General features: G+C 35.8%; 1 protein-coding gene across 9 annotated transcripts in view; it reads left to right on the top strand.

Annotated features, from left to right (window-relative positions):
- Positions 1–17,320, top strand: part of Rps6ka3 (ribosomal protein S6 kinase A3) — a 118,172-nt gene that overhangs the window by 43,542 nt on the left and 57,310 nt on the right. For 8 of the 9 annotated variants that reach the window (XM_060374610.1, XM_060374604.1, XM_060374609.1 and 5 more), the window contains one exon: positions 17,096–17,212. In XM_060374610.1, coding sequence (XP_060230593.1) covers positions 17,096–17,212 — 117 coding nt within the window. Of the gene's footprint in view, positions 1–8,114; positions 8,266–17,095; positions 17,213–17,320 lie in introns of those variants that run through there. The other variant, XM_060374611.1, reaches the window with a different exon arrangement.

Below are 17,320 nucleotides of genomic sequence, written 5' to 3'. Positions count from 1 at the left end.
GTTAAGCGTCTTTTGGGTATATACCCAGGAGTGGTATAGCCGGGTCTTGAGGTAAAGCTATTCCCAATTTTCTGAGAAATTGCCAGATTTAATTCCAAGATGGTTGTACAAGTTTGCACTTCCACCAACAATGAAGAAGTGTTCTTGTTCCACATCCTCAGCACTGTGTGATATCACTTGAGTTTTAATTGGCCCATTCTCTACGTTTTAATGCTATTATTCTTTCTAAAGATTCAAACTTTACCAGTCTTTACTCACTGGAAATTCTTTATTTCCTCTCTGCATCTTATAAAGTATTAAGAAAATTTGCCTAATTTAAATTGTTCAGCACCAGAATATCAACTGGTAGTATCTCCTTCCCTAGATATGTTACCTCATTAATTTCATATTTATGCATAATTAATTTATCTTACAACATATTCCAGCCACTATTCTGTCTTTTCTGCTGATGAGAGTAGGTTATTTTTATCTTTCATTCCTGTAAGACTGAGAAGAGAAGTTGCCTTCTTAGTAGAAGATAGAACATTCCTTATAGTATCCCAAGGTAAGATAGCTTCCTAGACTTCAGACTTCTCTGTCTTTTCTCAGGTGGTCAGAAAACTACATGGTCTTCGCTGAAGAACTATCAAGTATTCACTGTTAAGATGGCCAGTAAAGAATAATGTAAAGCAATTTTCTGCTTAGTAGGGAATTTATTCTCTTAACAGCTCTTATAATACTATGCAAAGGTCCTTCTGAGAATTGAGAATCGAAGTAGAGAAGTAAGTGCCTAGCACCAAGTAAGGGACTAATAAGGAATATTTTCCTGTATTATTCCTTCTAGAGGCCGCTCTTGCTTTCCCATATTGTTTGCCAGAGATAACATATGTTCCTAAGGAACTAGGGTGATAGCTAGTATTTACTTAGTTCGTTATTTAGTTATTTTGCTGAAAGTAGGCTGGGCTTTAGGCAAAATTGTGAAATGAGATCACTTTCCCCTTAATGTAGTCTATGGACCTTTCCATTCATCGGCCATTCATTCATTTATAAATAAGAAAATAAGACACAGAATTGTCTCCGCCAACAAGCTTCAACCTTCTGGACTCAAGCTTTTCTCCTGATTCAGCCTCCTAACTGAGTAGCTGGGACCAAAGTTACCCACCACTGCACCAGCATCTCTTCTGTCATGTATTTCCCATGAATATACATATATGGATTGCTTATACCATTAGCTTTCTAAATAACATATTGCTATAAAACAAAACATTTTATTAACCCAGTCTCCATATCTTTTTTTTTTCAAGACAGGGTTTCTCTGTGTAGCCTTGGCTATCTTGGTAGACAGGCTGACCTTGAACTCGTAGAGATCCACTTGTCTCTCCATCCTGAGTACTGGGATTAAAGCCATGTGCTACCACCTCTTGACTCAGCTTTTACATAATAGTTATGAATATAATTACTAAGAAGCAAAGAAAGCTAGTGAACACTAGAGCACCAAAAGTGTTCCAAAATCTGGAACTTTTAAAAGCATGGGCATGATAGTACAACTAAAATATTCCATACCTACACTGGTATGACAGATTGTAATAACAATGAAGGCTTTTGAAAAGTAGTGGATAAAATTAGCTTCTGGCTGTGTATATAAGGTGGGTATGAGACATACATGAAGTCTATATTTAGACTTGAGTTCCATCCCCCAAATATGTCATTTATTAGGTATTTGAAAATACTCTGAAACTTGGTTTTTTGTTTTTGTTTTTTTTTTTTTTTGTTGTTGGTGGTGGTTTTTTTGTTGTTTTGTTTTGTTTTGTTTTTATTTGCCATGCTGAGGACTGAACCCAGGACTTTACACATTTCAGGTTTGGGGGTTGGTTGGTTTGTTTGTTTGTTTGTTTGTTTGTTTGTTTTTATGAAGGACACAAGCAGTGGTACAACAAGTAGTAATACCCCGATGTTTTCACATTTCCAGAAGTCACATTGGGGCATTAGCAGTTAGCAGTAGCTTCTTCTCCCACTTTCGCCACTGTTTTAGCTACTGCTTGTTCTGTAACTATGAGTCTGCAATGCTGTACATAATCCACTTCAAGGAATTTCACTTGCTCATTTAGGCTCCCTCAAGCTGCCTTAAAACTTGAATTTGAGCATCCCAAATATTACTCATAGTCATGAGTTAAGCATACCACTAGCAGTCATGGTTAAAGCACAGAATAAGCTACAGAAAGAAACTATATTATTTCTTTTTTAAATTTTTTATTTATTACAATTTATTCACTTTCTATCCCAGATGTAGCCCCCTCCATCAGCACCTCCCAATTCTGCCCTCCCTTTTCTCCTCCCATGCCCCTTCCCCAGTTCACTGATAAGGGAGGTCCTCTTCCCCTTCCCTCTGACCCTAGCCTATCAGGTCTCATCAGGACTGGCTGCATTGTCTTCCTCTGTGGCCTGGTAAGGCTGCTCCCCCCTCAGGGTGCCATCCCCCACCACTCAGGGGGAGGTGATCAAAGAGGCAGCAACTGAGTTCATGTCAGAGACAGCTCTCTCTGTTCCCATTATGAGGGAACCCACTTAGACACTGAGCTGCCATGAGCTACATGTGTGCAGGGGTTCTAGGTTATCTCTATGAATGGTCCTTGGTTGGAGTATCAGTCTCAGAAAAGACCCCTGTACCCAGAATGTTTTGGATCTGTTGCTCTCCTTGTGGAGCTCTTGTCCTCTCCAGATCTTATTATCTCCCACTTCTTTCATAAGATTTCCTGCACTCAGCTATGTAGACAAAGAGATGGGTGAAAAGTTTCTACCTGGAACACTGATGTTACTTCCTATCTCTCTTCTGGTCCATGGGAAGGCCACATAGTGTGCTGCACTCCATCCAGACAAGGCCTTCATAGCAAGCACTCACAGTGCTCTAGGAGTCACTTCCATTTAGTTCCAGTAATCTTTGTAGAATTTGTACCCTGTCTCTGATTTCACACCTTAGACCTTTAGTACCTAATAGTAGCAGTTATGGATGGATGTGTACCAAAACTCTTGTACTTTGAGAAAAGATCCATCGATACCAAACCCTTAAATATTTGAAAACCTTGGATTACTATACAAAAATACATCCTAAAGACATCCATTACGAACATTCTGATTTTACATGATTAGCATCCAAATTCTGGTGTGTGTATTTGTATGTGTCCCTTCAAGATAGAGTTGCAGGTATCCCAGGCTGGCCTCAAGTTTTTGGTTGTGGAAGATAACCCTGAATATCTTACCCTCCTGCCTCTACCTCCAGAAATACTGAGCTTACAGATGTGTGCCTCAATGCCTAGTTTATGCCCAGCTGATGATCAGCCCCAGAAAGCACTCCACCAACTGAGTTGCATCCTCGGTCACAGAAATTGTTTTGTTTTGTTTTGTTTTGTTTTCCAAAAGGATTCATCAGTTACAGTATCGTGAAGGTGGTAGATAACCGGGTTTGTTCATGGTTCTGCCTTAGACCTTACTGACACTTCTTCCTTCAGGGTCTTATGAAAAAGGTTACCAATTTCCTTTTTTTGCTTGTTTGTTGATTACCCAAATCAGCCACTAATTCAGTGGTTCCCCACCTGTTGTCTCCACCATTTTGGGAATTTAAGCTACCCTTTCATAGGGATCAACTTTCAGATATCCTGCATATCAGATATTTACATTATGATTCACATCAGTAGCAAAATTAGAGTTATAGCAGTGAAAATAATTTTATGGTTGAGAAACCTATATTAAATGGTCGCAACATTAAGAAGATTGACCAGTGGTCGTTACATATACTCTTCATCATCCATTGAATTGCTTTATTATGCTGCCACCAAAATCCCGTCACTTCCATATTCAAACTGAGTAGAGTTGAGAAGCAGTTATTTAATGTTCCCTCTAAGCCTCAATCTCTTTATCTGTAGTGCAGATAATAGTACTTAAAATGAGTTAACTGGTAAGAATTATCTGAGATAATTCCATATAAATGGTGGTGGTTAGGATATAGTACTGCCTTAAATATTATTGCTATAGCTATATCTGCAAGAGAACTGCCTCAACAAATGAGAGAATTGAAATATAGCAACTCCATATTCATTTAACAAAGAAAAATAGTAAACCAATAAAAAGCAAGAAGGAAAAAATTCAATATAAACTCAAAGACAATGAAATAGAAAGTGTAGGGGGGACAAATGTACAACACTAGTAAAGCAAAACAGGCTATAACCACAGGTAGGAAGGAGATTGGGAGCTATTTCAAAATAATTACATGAGTAAGGCTGATGTGAATATATAAAAGAAGGTCATGAGTTGAAAAGTGTCAAAGCTGTTCTGGAGATGTAGCTCAGCTGGTAGTACACTTGCCTAGCACACAGGAAGTCCTAGGTTCTTTCATAAACATAAAACCCAGTATGATGGTGCAGACTTGTAATTCCAGAACTCTGGAGGTGAAGGAAAAAGGATCAGAAGTTCAAGGTCATCCACAGCTACATTGCGAGCTTGAGGGAACTACATAAGACCCTGTGTTTAAAAAAAAAAAATGTGCTGGACTGGGTGGCACATGCTTTTATGGGGCAGAGGCAGGTGGATATCTGAGTTGGAGACCAGCTTGGTCTACAAAATGAGTCCAGGACTGCCAAGGCTATACAGAGAAGCCCTGTCTCAAAAAAATAAATAAATAAATGATTTTTTAAAAAGCAAACAAAGAAAAAAACAGGGTAATTGTTAAAGCTCAGTGATGGACTGAGTTTACCATAACTAGTCTTTGCATTTCAGGGTATACTCAAAAATAATACTAAGTTTATTAGTGTTAATTTGTTCTGAAATACATAGTTTTAAGGGAAAATCTAAAGCATATTATTTATAAATGAGCAGAAGAATCAAGTATACCAGTAGTCTTGAAAAGAATTTAAATCATTAGTAAATGAGAATGCAGCATGTGTAATACACATACACAATCACAATGCAGATCCCCCAAAATTTCTTATTAGCATCTGATTTCTTTTATAAATTTATAGCCATGAAAATGAAAATTGGCATAGAAAAGAAAATAGAATGCTAATTTAATATATGAATACAAATCCAAAAATCTTAATAAAGCATCTGTAAAGTTCCGAATTATATTTAAACAGCCGGTTTTATCCAAAATGCAAGTATAGATCAGTATTAAGAAATCTATTCATATAAGTAACTAAATTAGTAAATCAAAGGAAGAAACACTGGGTTTATTATATTAATAGGTAATACAGATTTATGAAATTGAACTTCTAAAGAAAAAATGCATCAGACAGGCTTAAAACTAAATTTTTATGTCTAAGTGCATTAGTGATTTTATTTCCAAAGTGAAGATCAAAGTAGCATTTGATATAGCTTACTTTAAACTCCATTGATGGAGAAATTTAATTTTGTTATATAATTGGAAATCAGTGAAGAATTTTGGGTGGGACCATAACCTATTTTAATTTTTGTTTCATTTGTGTTTGTTTGTTTGTTTGTTTGTTTGTTTATAGCTAGGATATAGATGTTTATGGCTAGTATAAAGATGTGACTAGATAAAGACTTTTTTTTTCCAAGGCAGAGTTTCTTTGTGTTTGTGGCTGTCCTTTACTTGCTTTGTAGACCATGCTGACATTGAGCTCACAGAGATCCACCGTCCCCTACTCATGATAAACAGTCTTTTTTATTTCATTTTATTTATTTTACTTTATTTTGAGATATATTATCTTTCATTGTATAGTCAAGGTTGGTCTTGAACTCCACCTCTGTCTTCCATGTGTTGGAATTATGAGCCTGTGCCACCACACCTGGCCCTTATTTATGCTTTAGGATTATTCTGCCTACTGTAAAGACAAAGGACTGAGAAGGGGAAAAATGGAAGCAAGAAGACAATATTCTTGATAATATACTACTGCTTTTCAAAATTAGTTCTGGATAAATGTGAATGCATGAAAGATGAGGACATAACAAGAATACAAAAATAAAAATAAAAACAAGTGCCCTGCAGTAAATTTATATTGTAGGATTTTTAGCATTCATTAGTAATGCATTTTTAAGTTTTGTGGTTTTTTTAATACTAGAACTGGAATCAGCAAACTGCACCTATGATTCTTTTTTTTTTTTTTCTGTAAGTGAAGTTTAATTGAAACACAGCCTCACCTATTCATTTCCCATTGTGTTGGTAGGATAGGAGCCATCTGTCCTGCAAAGCTGAAAATATTTGCTAAATGGCCTTTTACTGAAAATGCGGTAACACATTTAGTGTGGCCCAGATGTATATGTGTGTATGTGCAGAAAAAAACAGTAAAGAAAATCTCCATAGTCCAGTTTATTTTTCTCCTGGTTCTAGGGACTGAACCAAAGACCTTGCACATGATATGCAAATACGGTATCACCAAGCTTCAACCCCAGGCCATGGTGGGTGGGGGTGCAGTAGGATCGGAAAGAAGATCAAGGCCTGTCTGGGCTACCTAGGGACTTAAAGGCCAACCTGAGAGATACATGAGATAGTTTTTCAAATGAAAAAGAGTGCTTCTTTGTTTGCTGCTTTAAAAGTGTCTCTTGAATGAAGTAGAGGAATATTCTGAACCAAGAACTCTTTCCATAACTGGTGGTGATCAAACATGATGTTTGGTTCAGTGTAGTCTGATGAGGCATGTCTCGTGCAGACTGCAGTTGTGTATTAGGTGGACTCCCTAACTTCTGTTCTGTTGGAGCTTCTTAAGAGTACTTAACTGATTTCATTTTGAGATATGGAAGAATTCTGCTCTGATGAAAAGTTTGTGTTTTCCTTACTAAAAAACAGAGTCATCTGTATTTAACTGGAAGTGTGTAGCCGTCTGGGTATAATTCTAGGATCTAACATAGACATGTGTTTCAGTTGATTTCTAATGTATTTGCATGAGATCCTTGACATGAAAATTTGATGTAGCAGGAAGAGCCCTAGCTCTTTATTTATTACATAATGGACACAATAATGCATGCTCAATCAATAAGTGTTCAGCTGAGCTCTGTTACCAAAATTGTGCCCACCTCTGCCCAGTTTCTTCATGTAGAAAGCTAGTTAATTCTAATTGTTCTTTCTCCTCCCACTTCCCTTCTACGTTCCGTATACTGAGGATGAAGCTACACAAAAAGATCACTGAGCCACACCCTAACGCCCGTGTTCTGGATGTTTTCAGAATCTCTTTAGGTTTGAAATTTCAATGGTTTTTATTAAATTTTATAAGGCATGTAGATTAGCACTTGGGGTTTTTCTTGGCTCCACATAGATTAAATTTACATTAGCTTTTGTATCTGCTAATCCTTTGGTTATTTTAAGTGCCACTTGTGGTGATGTTCTGAGTATTGGCATAATTTAAATTTTTTTCCAAAGTAAAATATGAGGAAGGGCTTGTATAAAAGCCAGACTTCACCTTCCTTTTCAGCTTAGTTTATTAGGAATTCACTTTTGCTCTCTAATAAGCCCTGAGATTGGACTTTTTAATTTAGACTTTTATCAACTGGGAATTGAGTTTTAGTTACTAGAGCCTTGAAGTCTTTAACTTGTTTGATAATTGATGATTACAATCCATGTAAATTTATTTACGTTCAGTGTACATTCATTTAAGATGGAAAGAATTTATCCTTTAATCTAAAAGTTTGTTTTTTGATTTGTTTTGTTTTTCATGAGCCTTTGTTTTCTAACCTTAGTTATGAAACTCTTCCTTACTGACAGGGAACACCCTTGGCATGTCTAAATATAACTTTGAAGTCATCTTGAGGCCATATCTTGTATATGTGTATAAACATTACAAAGGGTAAATTCCCACATTTGCATCAGCAACTTTTACTATTTTAGTAACAAGAACTAGTTTCACTTGCTTTTAAGACTCAAAGTTAAGAAACATTGCCGTTTCTCAAGATTCTAAAATGCCATTCGTTTTACTGTTGTAAAAATTATTAGGGCTGCTGGGAATCAGGAGAAAAAAAAATACTTCAACAGGATTTTGTTATCAGCAAATCTATTGCAGTTTCCTGTTCTGGCCTCCCTACCTAAGCTATACACCAGAGCCTCTGTAGGCAGGTTCCTCCTTTCTTTTACCACAGGAAAACTGTCCAGCCTCTTTTTCTAGCATTTTCAGGACCCGCCTGACAGGAAATTTTCTAATTGCGGGAACAGCTGGTAGAAGAAAACTTTTCAGGGGCTTGGCCCTCTCTTTTCTAACTTAAGTTTTACTGTCAGGAATTCTTTATCAGCAGCATGGTCTCGTAGTCATGTTTAAATTTTTGTCTTTTCGTGTTCGCTCTATACCGGTAAGCTTTGCTCAACTTTTTTTTTTTTTTAAGATGTTTGATTCAGAATGAACTATAATTATGCTAGTTATTCAGTTTTATAGATTCTTTTAAGGAACTTTTAAAAACTCAGAATAAGTTTTGAATAAACTTTTAAAGAAATACATTTTCGGTTACTAAAAGCTGGTTGGTTATATTAGGCATTTCAACTCTTCATTTTGTTAATTTATTTTTATATTGGATTATTTGTGCTAGAGTAATTTTATCATGCTAGTGTTTATAATTTTAAACAAATGGTTTTACCTCTCAGAATTAAACTGGTTATAAACAGAATTGCAAACTTAACTAATATTATTACTCTGTAATATTACTGAAGTAATATTTTGGCATATGTTTTAAGTATTCAAACAGTATTGTTGTAAGTAGTCAAACAGGTTTTTTTGGAGAGCTTTAAGCATCTCTACATTTAAATAACTGTAAACAAATAATTTAACCTGATTTAGAGTAGGCACAATTTTCAAAGAATTATTTTGTCACAGCGGGTTTAATGAAATGATAATTTGCATTCTATTTAATGTAAAATATGGTCAAAATTAACTTGATGTGCTGCCATGAGAATTGTTCAATACTGCTGCTCTTTAAAGAGAATTAAATTTAGTGATTGAGATTCCTAAATTGGGGGAAAAGTGTTGACAATGTTGATCTGTAGATTTAACAATGCCGTTTCTTTTAAACAAGGAAGAAGTTGGCTCATGGTATTCTGTTAAAGAATTTCATTAAGTAAATATATTGAACTCATTTATTTCATTAGGAAGTGAGATAAATTGAATCTAATCAAATGTTTTCTAGAATAAATTAAAATGTTGTTTCTTACCATGCGTTGGATAACTAGCTTAATTGTTTGCCACATCATATGATTTATCTAAGTATAGATTATAGTAAAAACAAAAGTTAAAGCATCTTTTTAAAATAAATATAATGCTTTAGGAATCTCTGTTGGAAGGGATTGTTCAGGGTCTTTAGTCTACAGTACCATTAAGAAATAAGCTATTTATATTTCATTTGTAATGTCTTTTCTATGTTACACCAAGAAATGGGTCCATAGTTGAGAAATACTTTTTATGGTCTTGTACCAAGTAACATTTAAATATTTTTCTTCGAGCTTTAAAAATGTTTTCTGGCATTCAAAACAATTTGGAAAATACAAATGCCTCAAGAACACATTTCCTGACTCAAGGGAGGGGAGGAAAAGGAAATTATGTATACAAGGTAGGGCATAATGCCAAACATTGAGTCATTCTTTAAAATCAGTTAATATCACCCAGTTTGTGGTCTTAGTGCTAGCATGGTACAAGGTTAGGTTTTTTAATAACTCAAGAAGACAACATTAATTTAACTACCTTTTCTTTAATTCTTTTTACATTTTAGGGTTAAGGTAACATTTTCCCTTCTTGGCTTGAAAAGGATTTTTTTAAAATTTGAGACGGGGTTTCTCTATGTAGCCCTGGCAGTCCTCGAACTTGCTTTGTAGACCAGGCTTTGTAGACTTTCTTTGTAGGTACTCCTACCTCTGCATCCCAGGGCTGAGATTAAAAGTGTAACCATCACACCTGGCTTACAAAGGAATTATTAAGCTAATCTTTTTCCCACTTTAAGAGTGAACTTTGAAGACTAAAAATGAGCAGCTGGGCATGATGGCGCATACCTGTAATCTCAGCACTCAGAGAGGCAGAGGCAGGTGGATCTCTTGAGTTTGAGGCCAGCCTGGTCCACAAAGTAAGTGCAGAACCACCAGGACTACACAGAGAAACCCTGCCTCAAACCAAACAAACAAACAAACAAACAGAAAAGACCAATAATGAACTTGATGGCCCTTAATACTAGTACAATGTGGTCAGTACCCTTAAGCAATGGGTGAAAAATGTCAGGGAAATTTAAAAGAATGATATAAAATTATGTCATAGGTTGATTGCTAGCCCATTTTGGCTGTCATAAAATCTTTGCTTAACAAATAGGCAGAATTCAAAAAATAGAATTAGAGAATTTATAACAATTTTAGGTGCACAGGGATTTTTTGTAGTGAAAAAAGTACTCATGTATCACTTAAAATATCATACACTATGTTAGATCTACTACATAAAACTAGATATGGCAGTACACACCTGTAACCCCAACACTCAGAAGTCATAGGCAGGCAATTTCTGTGAGTTCAAAGTCAACCTGGTCTGCATAGTGAGTTCTAAGACAGCCAGAAATACTCTTGTCTTAATTTTTTTTCAACATAAAAGTAGGAAGATAGTCAAGGAAATTTCTCAGAAAGTACAGATATGAGATTAAAATATGTAATTCCAAACCCACCGAAAAAGAAGTTGCTAAAATAAAAGCCCTGAAAAATGAAATTATTAGCTATTAGATTCCCCACAGAGAGAAAGAATTCATGGATGGTAAAAGTTATGTAAGCACCTAATATTCTGAGAAAAAGTGGACTCCCGCTTATCTCATTAGTGTAGAGTTTCAAAAAATAAAGACAAAGGAGAATCTTTTAATTTTTTTAAATAGGATTGAACACTCCAAAGTTAAAGGAAGGGGGATTTCTGTATATTTGAAGCCCAGATGGTTTATTTATTGAGCTCCAGGCTAGCAAAGGCTATATAGTGAGACCCTGTCTTAATATATATATAATAGAGGCCAGTAAGATGTCTCAGGGGTTAAGGAGTAGGGGCATTTGCTGCCAATCCTGGCTACCTGAGTTAAGTCCCAGAGAGCCACATGGTAGAAAGGAGCTAACCCACTCCACAAAGTTTTCCTTTGCCTTGCATGTTGTCACACACACCAGAAATAGATGTTAAATACATTTTTAAAAGGCCATCGAAGACTGGAGAGATGGCTTAGTGGTTATGAGTACTGGCTGCTCTTCCACAAAATTCAGGTTTGAGTCCCAGCACCTACATGGCAGCTTACAGAGATCTGTTCCATATGATCACACATTCTCTTCTGGTCTCCATGGGCAACAGGCATACATGGGCAGAAAATACTTATACTTACAAAATAAATAATTTTTTAAATCCTAGCACAGAGAAGAAGAAGTAGGTATAAAGTCTCATTCCTAGCCAAGACGACATTCATAATTGACACCTGCTGGGAAAGGAAAAAATCAGTTTTCTCCAATGCACTGTCACTGGGTACATCAGCCACACTACAGGGCAAGCCCAAGCCTAGGAATATTTGGCTAACACAAAATAAACTCCATGCTCTTTTTGGTTGGTTTGGATTTTTTTGTTGTTTTTGTTTGTTTTTAAAATTTATTTATACAATATTCTGCCTGCATGTATGCCTGCACACCAGAAGAGGGCACCAGATCTCATTATAGATGGTTAGAGGCCACCATGTGTTTGCTGGGAATTAAATTCAGGACCTTTGGAAGAACAACCAGTGCTCTTAACTTCTGAGCCATCTCTCCAGACCTGAATCTGTTTTTCTTTCCTTTTGGTTTTGTTTTTGTTTGTTTTTCGAGACAGGGTTTGTTTCCTGGCTCTTGTGGACTCACTGTATTGACCAGGCTGGCCGAGGACTCAGAGATCGCCTGCCTCTATTTCCTGAGTGCTGGGATTAAAGGTGTTCACCACAGTGCCCAGTAACTTTATGTTTTTTGTATGTCTACTTTTTGTTTTTTTTTTTTTTTTTTGTCTTGTTGGTATTTGTTGGTTGATCGGTCTTGACCTTTCTTTGATTTTTATTTATTTATTTATTTGTTCGTTTGTTTATTTATTTATTTATTTATTTATTTATTTTTAGCAAGAGGCAGAAAATTAAATTGGTTGTGTCGGGAGGTAGAGAGGAGCTGGAAGAAGCTGGGAGAGGAGAAACCTCAATAAAATATATTGTATGTAAAGAGGTCATCTGCAAAGTGTGACTAGGTTAGCATCACCCATCTTGTAAGCAACCCAGTTGCTAGAAGGCAATGAAGAAATGACATCAAATTTCTGAGCCAAAGTTATTTTCAGCCTGATATCTGACTCCAAGCCAGACTTTACAACTATGAAAACAAAATAAGGACAAGATTTATGCAGTCCAGAAAATTTTCTTCCAGCAGGGCATAGCAGTCAGGAGCCTGAGATAGAATTGTGAATTTGAGACCAGCCTAGACTACATAGCAAGACCCTGTCTTAGGACACTGAAAAAATTTCCCCCCATATAATCTTTCATAGGAAGTTATAAAGGGCAATCCTAAAAGAGGGAGGCATAAAAAAAAAAAAAAAACAAAAAACAAAGCAAGAACAGAACATCATAGATTCAGCCAGTAAAAAACTCCCCATGGATTGGCCTGGAAATCACTGTTAGAGGCTCATATAAAAGAAATCTACTGTATTACCTAGTATGTCATTGGGATGTCAATGCTGTTGTATAGGGATTTAACCTAGTCAGGATCAGGCTATAGAGAGTACTTTTTAAATTGCAAAATAGAAAACAGAGCATTGGTGTTCTCTCTCACATACAAACATACAAGAGTGCACACAACACACATCTTGTCTCAGGCTGACCTTGAACTGCTTCTCATGCCTCAGCCTCTCTCCAACAGGGATTACAGGCATGTTTCAGCATGCCTGTACAGAGCATTAGTTTTGGGTGGTTTTTGTTGTTGTTGTTTTGTTTTGTTTTATTTGTTTGTTTGTTTGCTTGTTTCAAGACAGGGTTTCACTGTGTAACAGCTCAGTCTGGCCTCAAACTCACAGAGATCTGCCTGCCTCTGTCTCCCAAAGTGCTGGGATTACAGGTGTGTACCATTGTGCCTAGCTTAGTTTTCTTCATGGGCTTAGCAATGTGAAAACATAGCTACAGGGGAAAGTTAAAGAATATGGGCACTATCGACTTTTACAAGGTGGGGGAGTTAAGATTCTATTCAAAAACAGGATAATGAAAGAGTTTAAGTAAAAGTAATATAATTATCAACAGTAGAAAAGATGATTAAAGAAGGAAGAGATCTAAGTGAGCCTTTGTCTTATTTTAAAGTTATTAGGTATCCTAAGTTTAATAAATTATCAAAGTAAATGCAAAACTAATTGCTTTTAAAATCTGTGTTGAGCAATGCATGATGGCAGATGCCTTTAATAACATGACTGACAATGCAGAGGCAGGTGGATTTCTTGAGTTTGGGCCAGCCTGGTCTACATAATGAGTTCCAGGACAGCCAGTGCTACAAAGAGGTACTCTGTCTCATATATCAATAAATGCAAAAACCTATATAACCTGCCTTTCACTATAAGCTGCTCTGCCACTATCTTGTTTGTAATCTATGTACATGTGTTACTTTGAATTAGAAATTTAAAAAAAAAATTAGGGAATGACATATATTTGGAACTAGAGAAGGTGACTCAACAGTTAAGAGTATTTGTTGTTCTTGCCCATTTTAGCACCCACACCAGATTCCTCTCAACTGCATGTAACTCCAGCTCTAGGACACTCCTTCAGTACCTACACACTTGCTCATTCACATGCAGAGAATCACACACATACATATTAAATTTTTAAAAAGTGAAAAATAAGTATTGTAGGCTGACAAAAGTCTATTGTATAATAAAGAAAAAGGTTGAAGCCGTATTGCAAAGGACCTCAAATGGTGAAGCAGTGCGTTCAACTTGGGATAACTTGAAGAGGTGTTTGAGCAGTCTGGTCATGTAACTGGAGCAGAATATTTTTCAGAAAAATGTATCAAGAAAGATGAACTAGACAGAGGCAGGACGAGGTATTATGTATGCACACCCAGACCTATTTCAGTCAGTTTTCTACATGAAAGATTAAAGGGTTACAATCTGCATGATACTATTAGCAATAGAAGAAAGGAAGAAAGGTCTTCCAAGTGCCATACTTGATATGTAGTTGGTATTTCAGTATATATTTATTGACTGCAGAGATCAAAGGAAGCCTGCATTTTTAGTGGCTTAATTGACATGAGAGGAAAGGAAGGGTAGCTATCAAAAAAGAGAATAGTAACCAGTGTTTATTCTGAGATCCATTCCATGATTGTAGCCTACATTGTAACAGTAAGCCATGATCCTTTTTGCTTGCAGCAGTCTGCTAAATGCTTATGATTTAAGAGCTGTTCCTCCTTGTTTATGTCACATCCTTGTGAAAGGCATTCTAGCAGGTATTTCCTGTGGACTATAATGTGCAAAAATATTGTAGCTGAATTAAATTACATTCCAATTACCCAAGAAAAATAAATGATAAAATGTAGACTATTACAGAGTATAGTACTGCTAGATTCTATAGAAACTAACTGACACATGCTAGAATCCAACCAGTGAACATGGCTCCATGAGGCAAGTTTGCAATCTGTTACTAGTCTTTAAAATGCAATGTGATGATGCTTTGGATGTGGAGAAGAAAGATGACTCCTTTATGTGTATATAATTTATGAATCAATAAGCATACAAATATTGGTTTTTGATAATCATTTTATTGCTAAGCATGTACTACTGAAGCAGGAGATAGATGACTAGTTACAGCTAAGATAATGGCTTATGCCTGTAATTGCAGAATTTAAGAGGCTGAGCCAAAGAGATTTACCACAAGTTCAGGCCAGCTTAAACTGATAGTGATACCCTGTGTGAAAAACAAAGATCACAAAGCCCAGGGGCATAAGTCCAAAAACATCTACCACCCTTAGAGTAGTGTAAGTGTATGGACCTTGTTTGGAAGTAGAAAACTAGAATTGAATCCTGAGTCTGCAACATATTGGCTGTGTTCTTTAGCCCTCATTTAATCTCTTTAAACTTTACACTGCAGAATATCCAAAGCATTTTTTACTTTAATAGAGCTGTTAAATTTATCATGGTAAATGGGGGGAGGAACGCGTGAATTCTGAAATGCTTTTTCCTGATCTTAGAATTTATTATCATCAGCCCTCAAAAACATTAATAAAAGGTTAAAGGTTTGTCATGAAACATGAATACAATATAAAAGGAAGAGCACCTGATATATGTTTGATACAAGATAAATAATAAGTATTTGCTATCCTTTCATATATAGAGATCTTATTTATCACTCCTACCTATGCATTCTTTGTAAAGTTGTTTTTTTTTTTAATTTGGTAGTTTGTATCCTGCTTTTCTTACTATAACTGCTTAGACTCATTCCAAGAGAAATGTGCTCAGAAAGAGGGTAGCACTTTAAAATGAGTTAATGCTTGGTTCAACTCTTAATATCTGACATTAAGTATTGCTATGAGAATTGAAGGGAATAATGCTTGTGGAATTACAAAATACATTAAAATATTGGAAAAAAATTTGTTATTTGCTGGAATTCTAAGACAGTACAAAATTACTAAGATGCCAAAGTAGTAGGCCTATGAACTACAGACTACTTCTGCCTTGGAAAGTGATATGGCATATTCCTTTACCTCCTCTACCTGAAGGTTATTTTTCTTTTCATTACACATTTCCAGAAACTACATTATGGTGTCTTAATGTGTTGGGTTTTATTTTTTTTTTCTGAGAAATCTCTGCAATTACTTCTATTGCCAAAATTATTCTTGATTGGTAGTTGGTTGGTTAGTTTTTAATAGTATTGGGGTTGAACCTGCGGCTTCCCACATGTTAAACAAACGTTCTGCCACTGAGCTTATTGCCAGCCTTGTAAGGGTATATGAAAAAATGCTAATGGAAACATCTGTATAAAGTACTACAATCCTAAAAATAGGGAGACCAGGTATGGTGGCATAATGCCTATAGTCTTAGTGCTCTGGAGGCTGAGGATCAGTAGGATCCTGAGTTTGAAGCCAGCCTGGATTACATAATGAGACCCTAGCTTCAAAAACAAAAGTATTGGTATAAAACTTTTAGATTATTCTACCAGTACTTCTGCATTTAGAACAAAACAACATTGATAGTCAAGAAAATAGAAATGACAGTATTTATTTAACAGACTTATACCTCTGGTTTGTGTGAATCTTGTTGCTGCTGTTTTTGTCTGACACACAGTATTGTCTGGATTAATCTGTTCATCTCAACACAAATAGGTAATTAGAACTCTATGTACATATTATATTTTCTAGTATCCACTTTAGGCTTTAAAGACTCTTTCTGTAAGCTGAATGTGATGTTGCATGCCTGTAATCACAGCACTGGAAAAACTAAGGCAAAAGGATTGCCTACAAGTTGGAGGCCAGCGTGGTCTACATAAGACACTATCTCAAAATATCCTCCCTTGGCCCAAATATTTTTCAGTTTTATTGTGTAAAACAGTCATGTTTGATCCCTATATCCAAATGTTAATTCTTTTCTTACCAGAGTCAATAACCCTTTCTCTCCTTTGTGAATGAGAAGTACCTTAGGTATTTCAAACATAAAACCTCACTCTACGTTTCCCATTCTTCTTCAGTATGCTTTCTTAGACAGCTGTGTGAAGGATGGAACTGTCTCTGTATTTACCCCAGAACAGTTTTCAGTCCCTTTCCCCAACAAACAGGGCTTAATATATGGCATTTGTTTCACCTGATAAAGGTACATACAAGACACATGACAGAAAATACAATAATCTTGTATGCTCAGGTGTTCTCACACACTTTTGTTCCCCTTAAAACTACTCTAATTATCTCTAATAAAAGAATGAAAACTTGCAAATAATTAGTACTAATATCATATAGACGTTAATATGGCTTAACATTCTCTAACATTTAACTTGAAAGTATAATTACTTGTGTATTTTTTATTCATTTGATAAGTCAGTATAGAGTTGTTTTGTATATTAATTTGAGAGTTTATAATATGCTTTACTAAGTTAAGATTATTTGATTCCTAATGAGAGTCATTCTGGCTAACAATATGTTGTCTCTTTATATTTACGTTAACAGGAGGAAGGCAGTATCAAAGAAATCGCAATCACACATCATGTGAAGGAAGGACATGAAAAGGCAGATCCTTCCCAGTTTGAGCTTTTAAAAGTATTAGGGCAGGGATCATTTGGAAAGGTAAGTAATAACTGTGTGCTATAAAGAAGTTTATAGAAATTCTGTAAAAGTAGACGACATTAAAAAAAAAATCACTGCAGTTGCAGTTACTCGTTTGTAAAATTATTT

This window comes from Meriones unguiculatus, chromosome X (genome assembly GCF_030254825.1).
Source record: "Meriones unguiculatus strain TT.TT164.6M chromosome X, Bangor_MerUng_6.1, whole genome shotgun sequence".
NCBI lineage: Eukaryota > Metazoa > Chordata > Mammalia > Rodentia > Muridae > Meriones > Meriones unguiculatus.
This window is presented reverse-complemented; position numbering and strand designations above follow the sequence as displayed.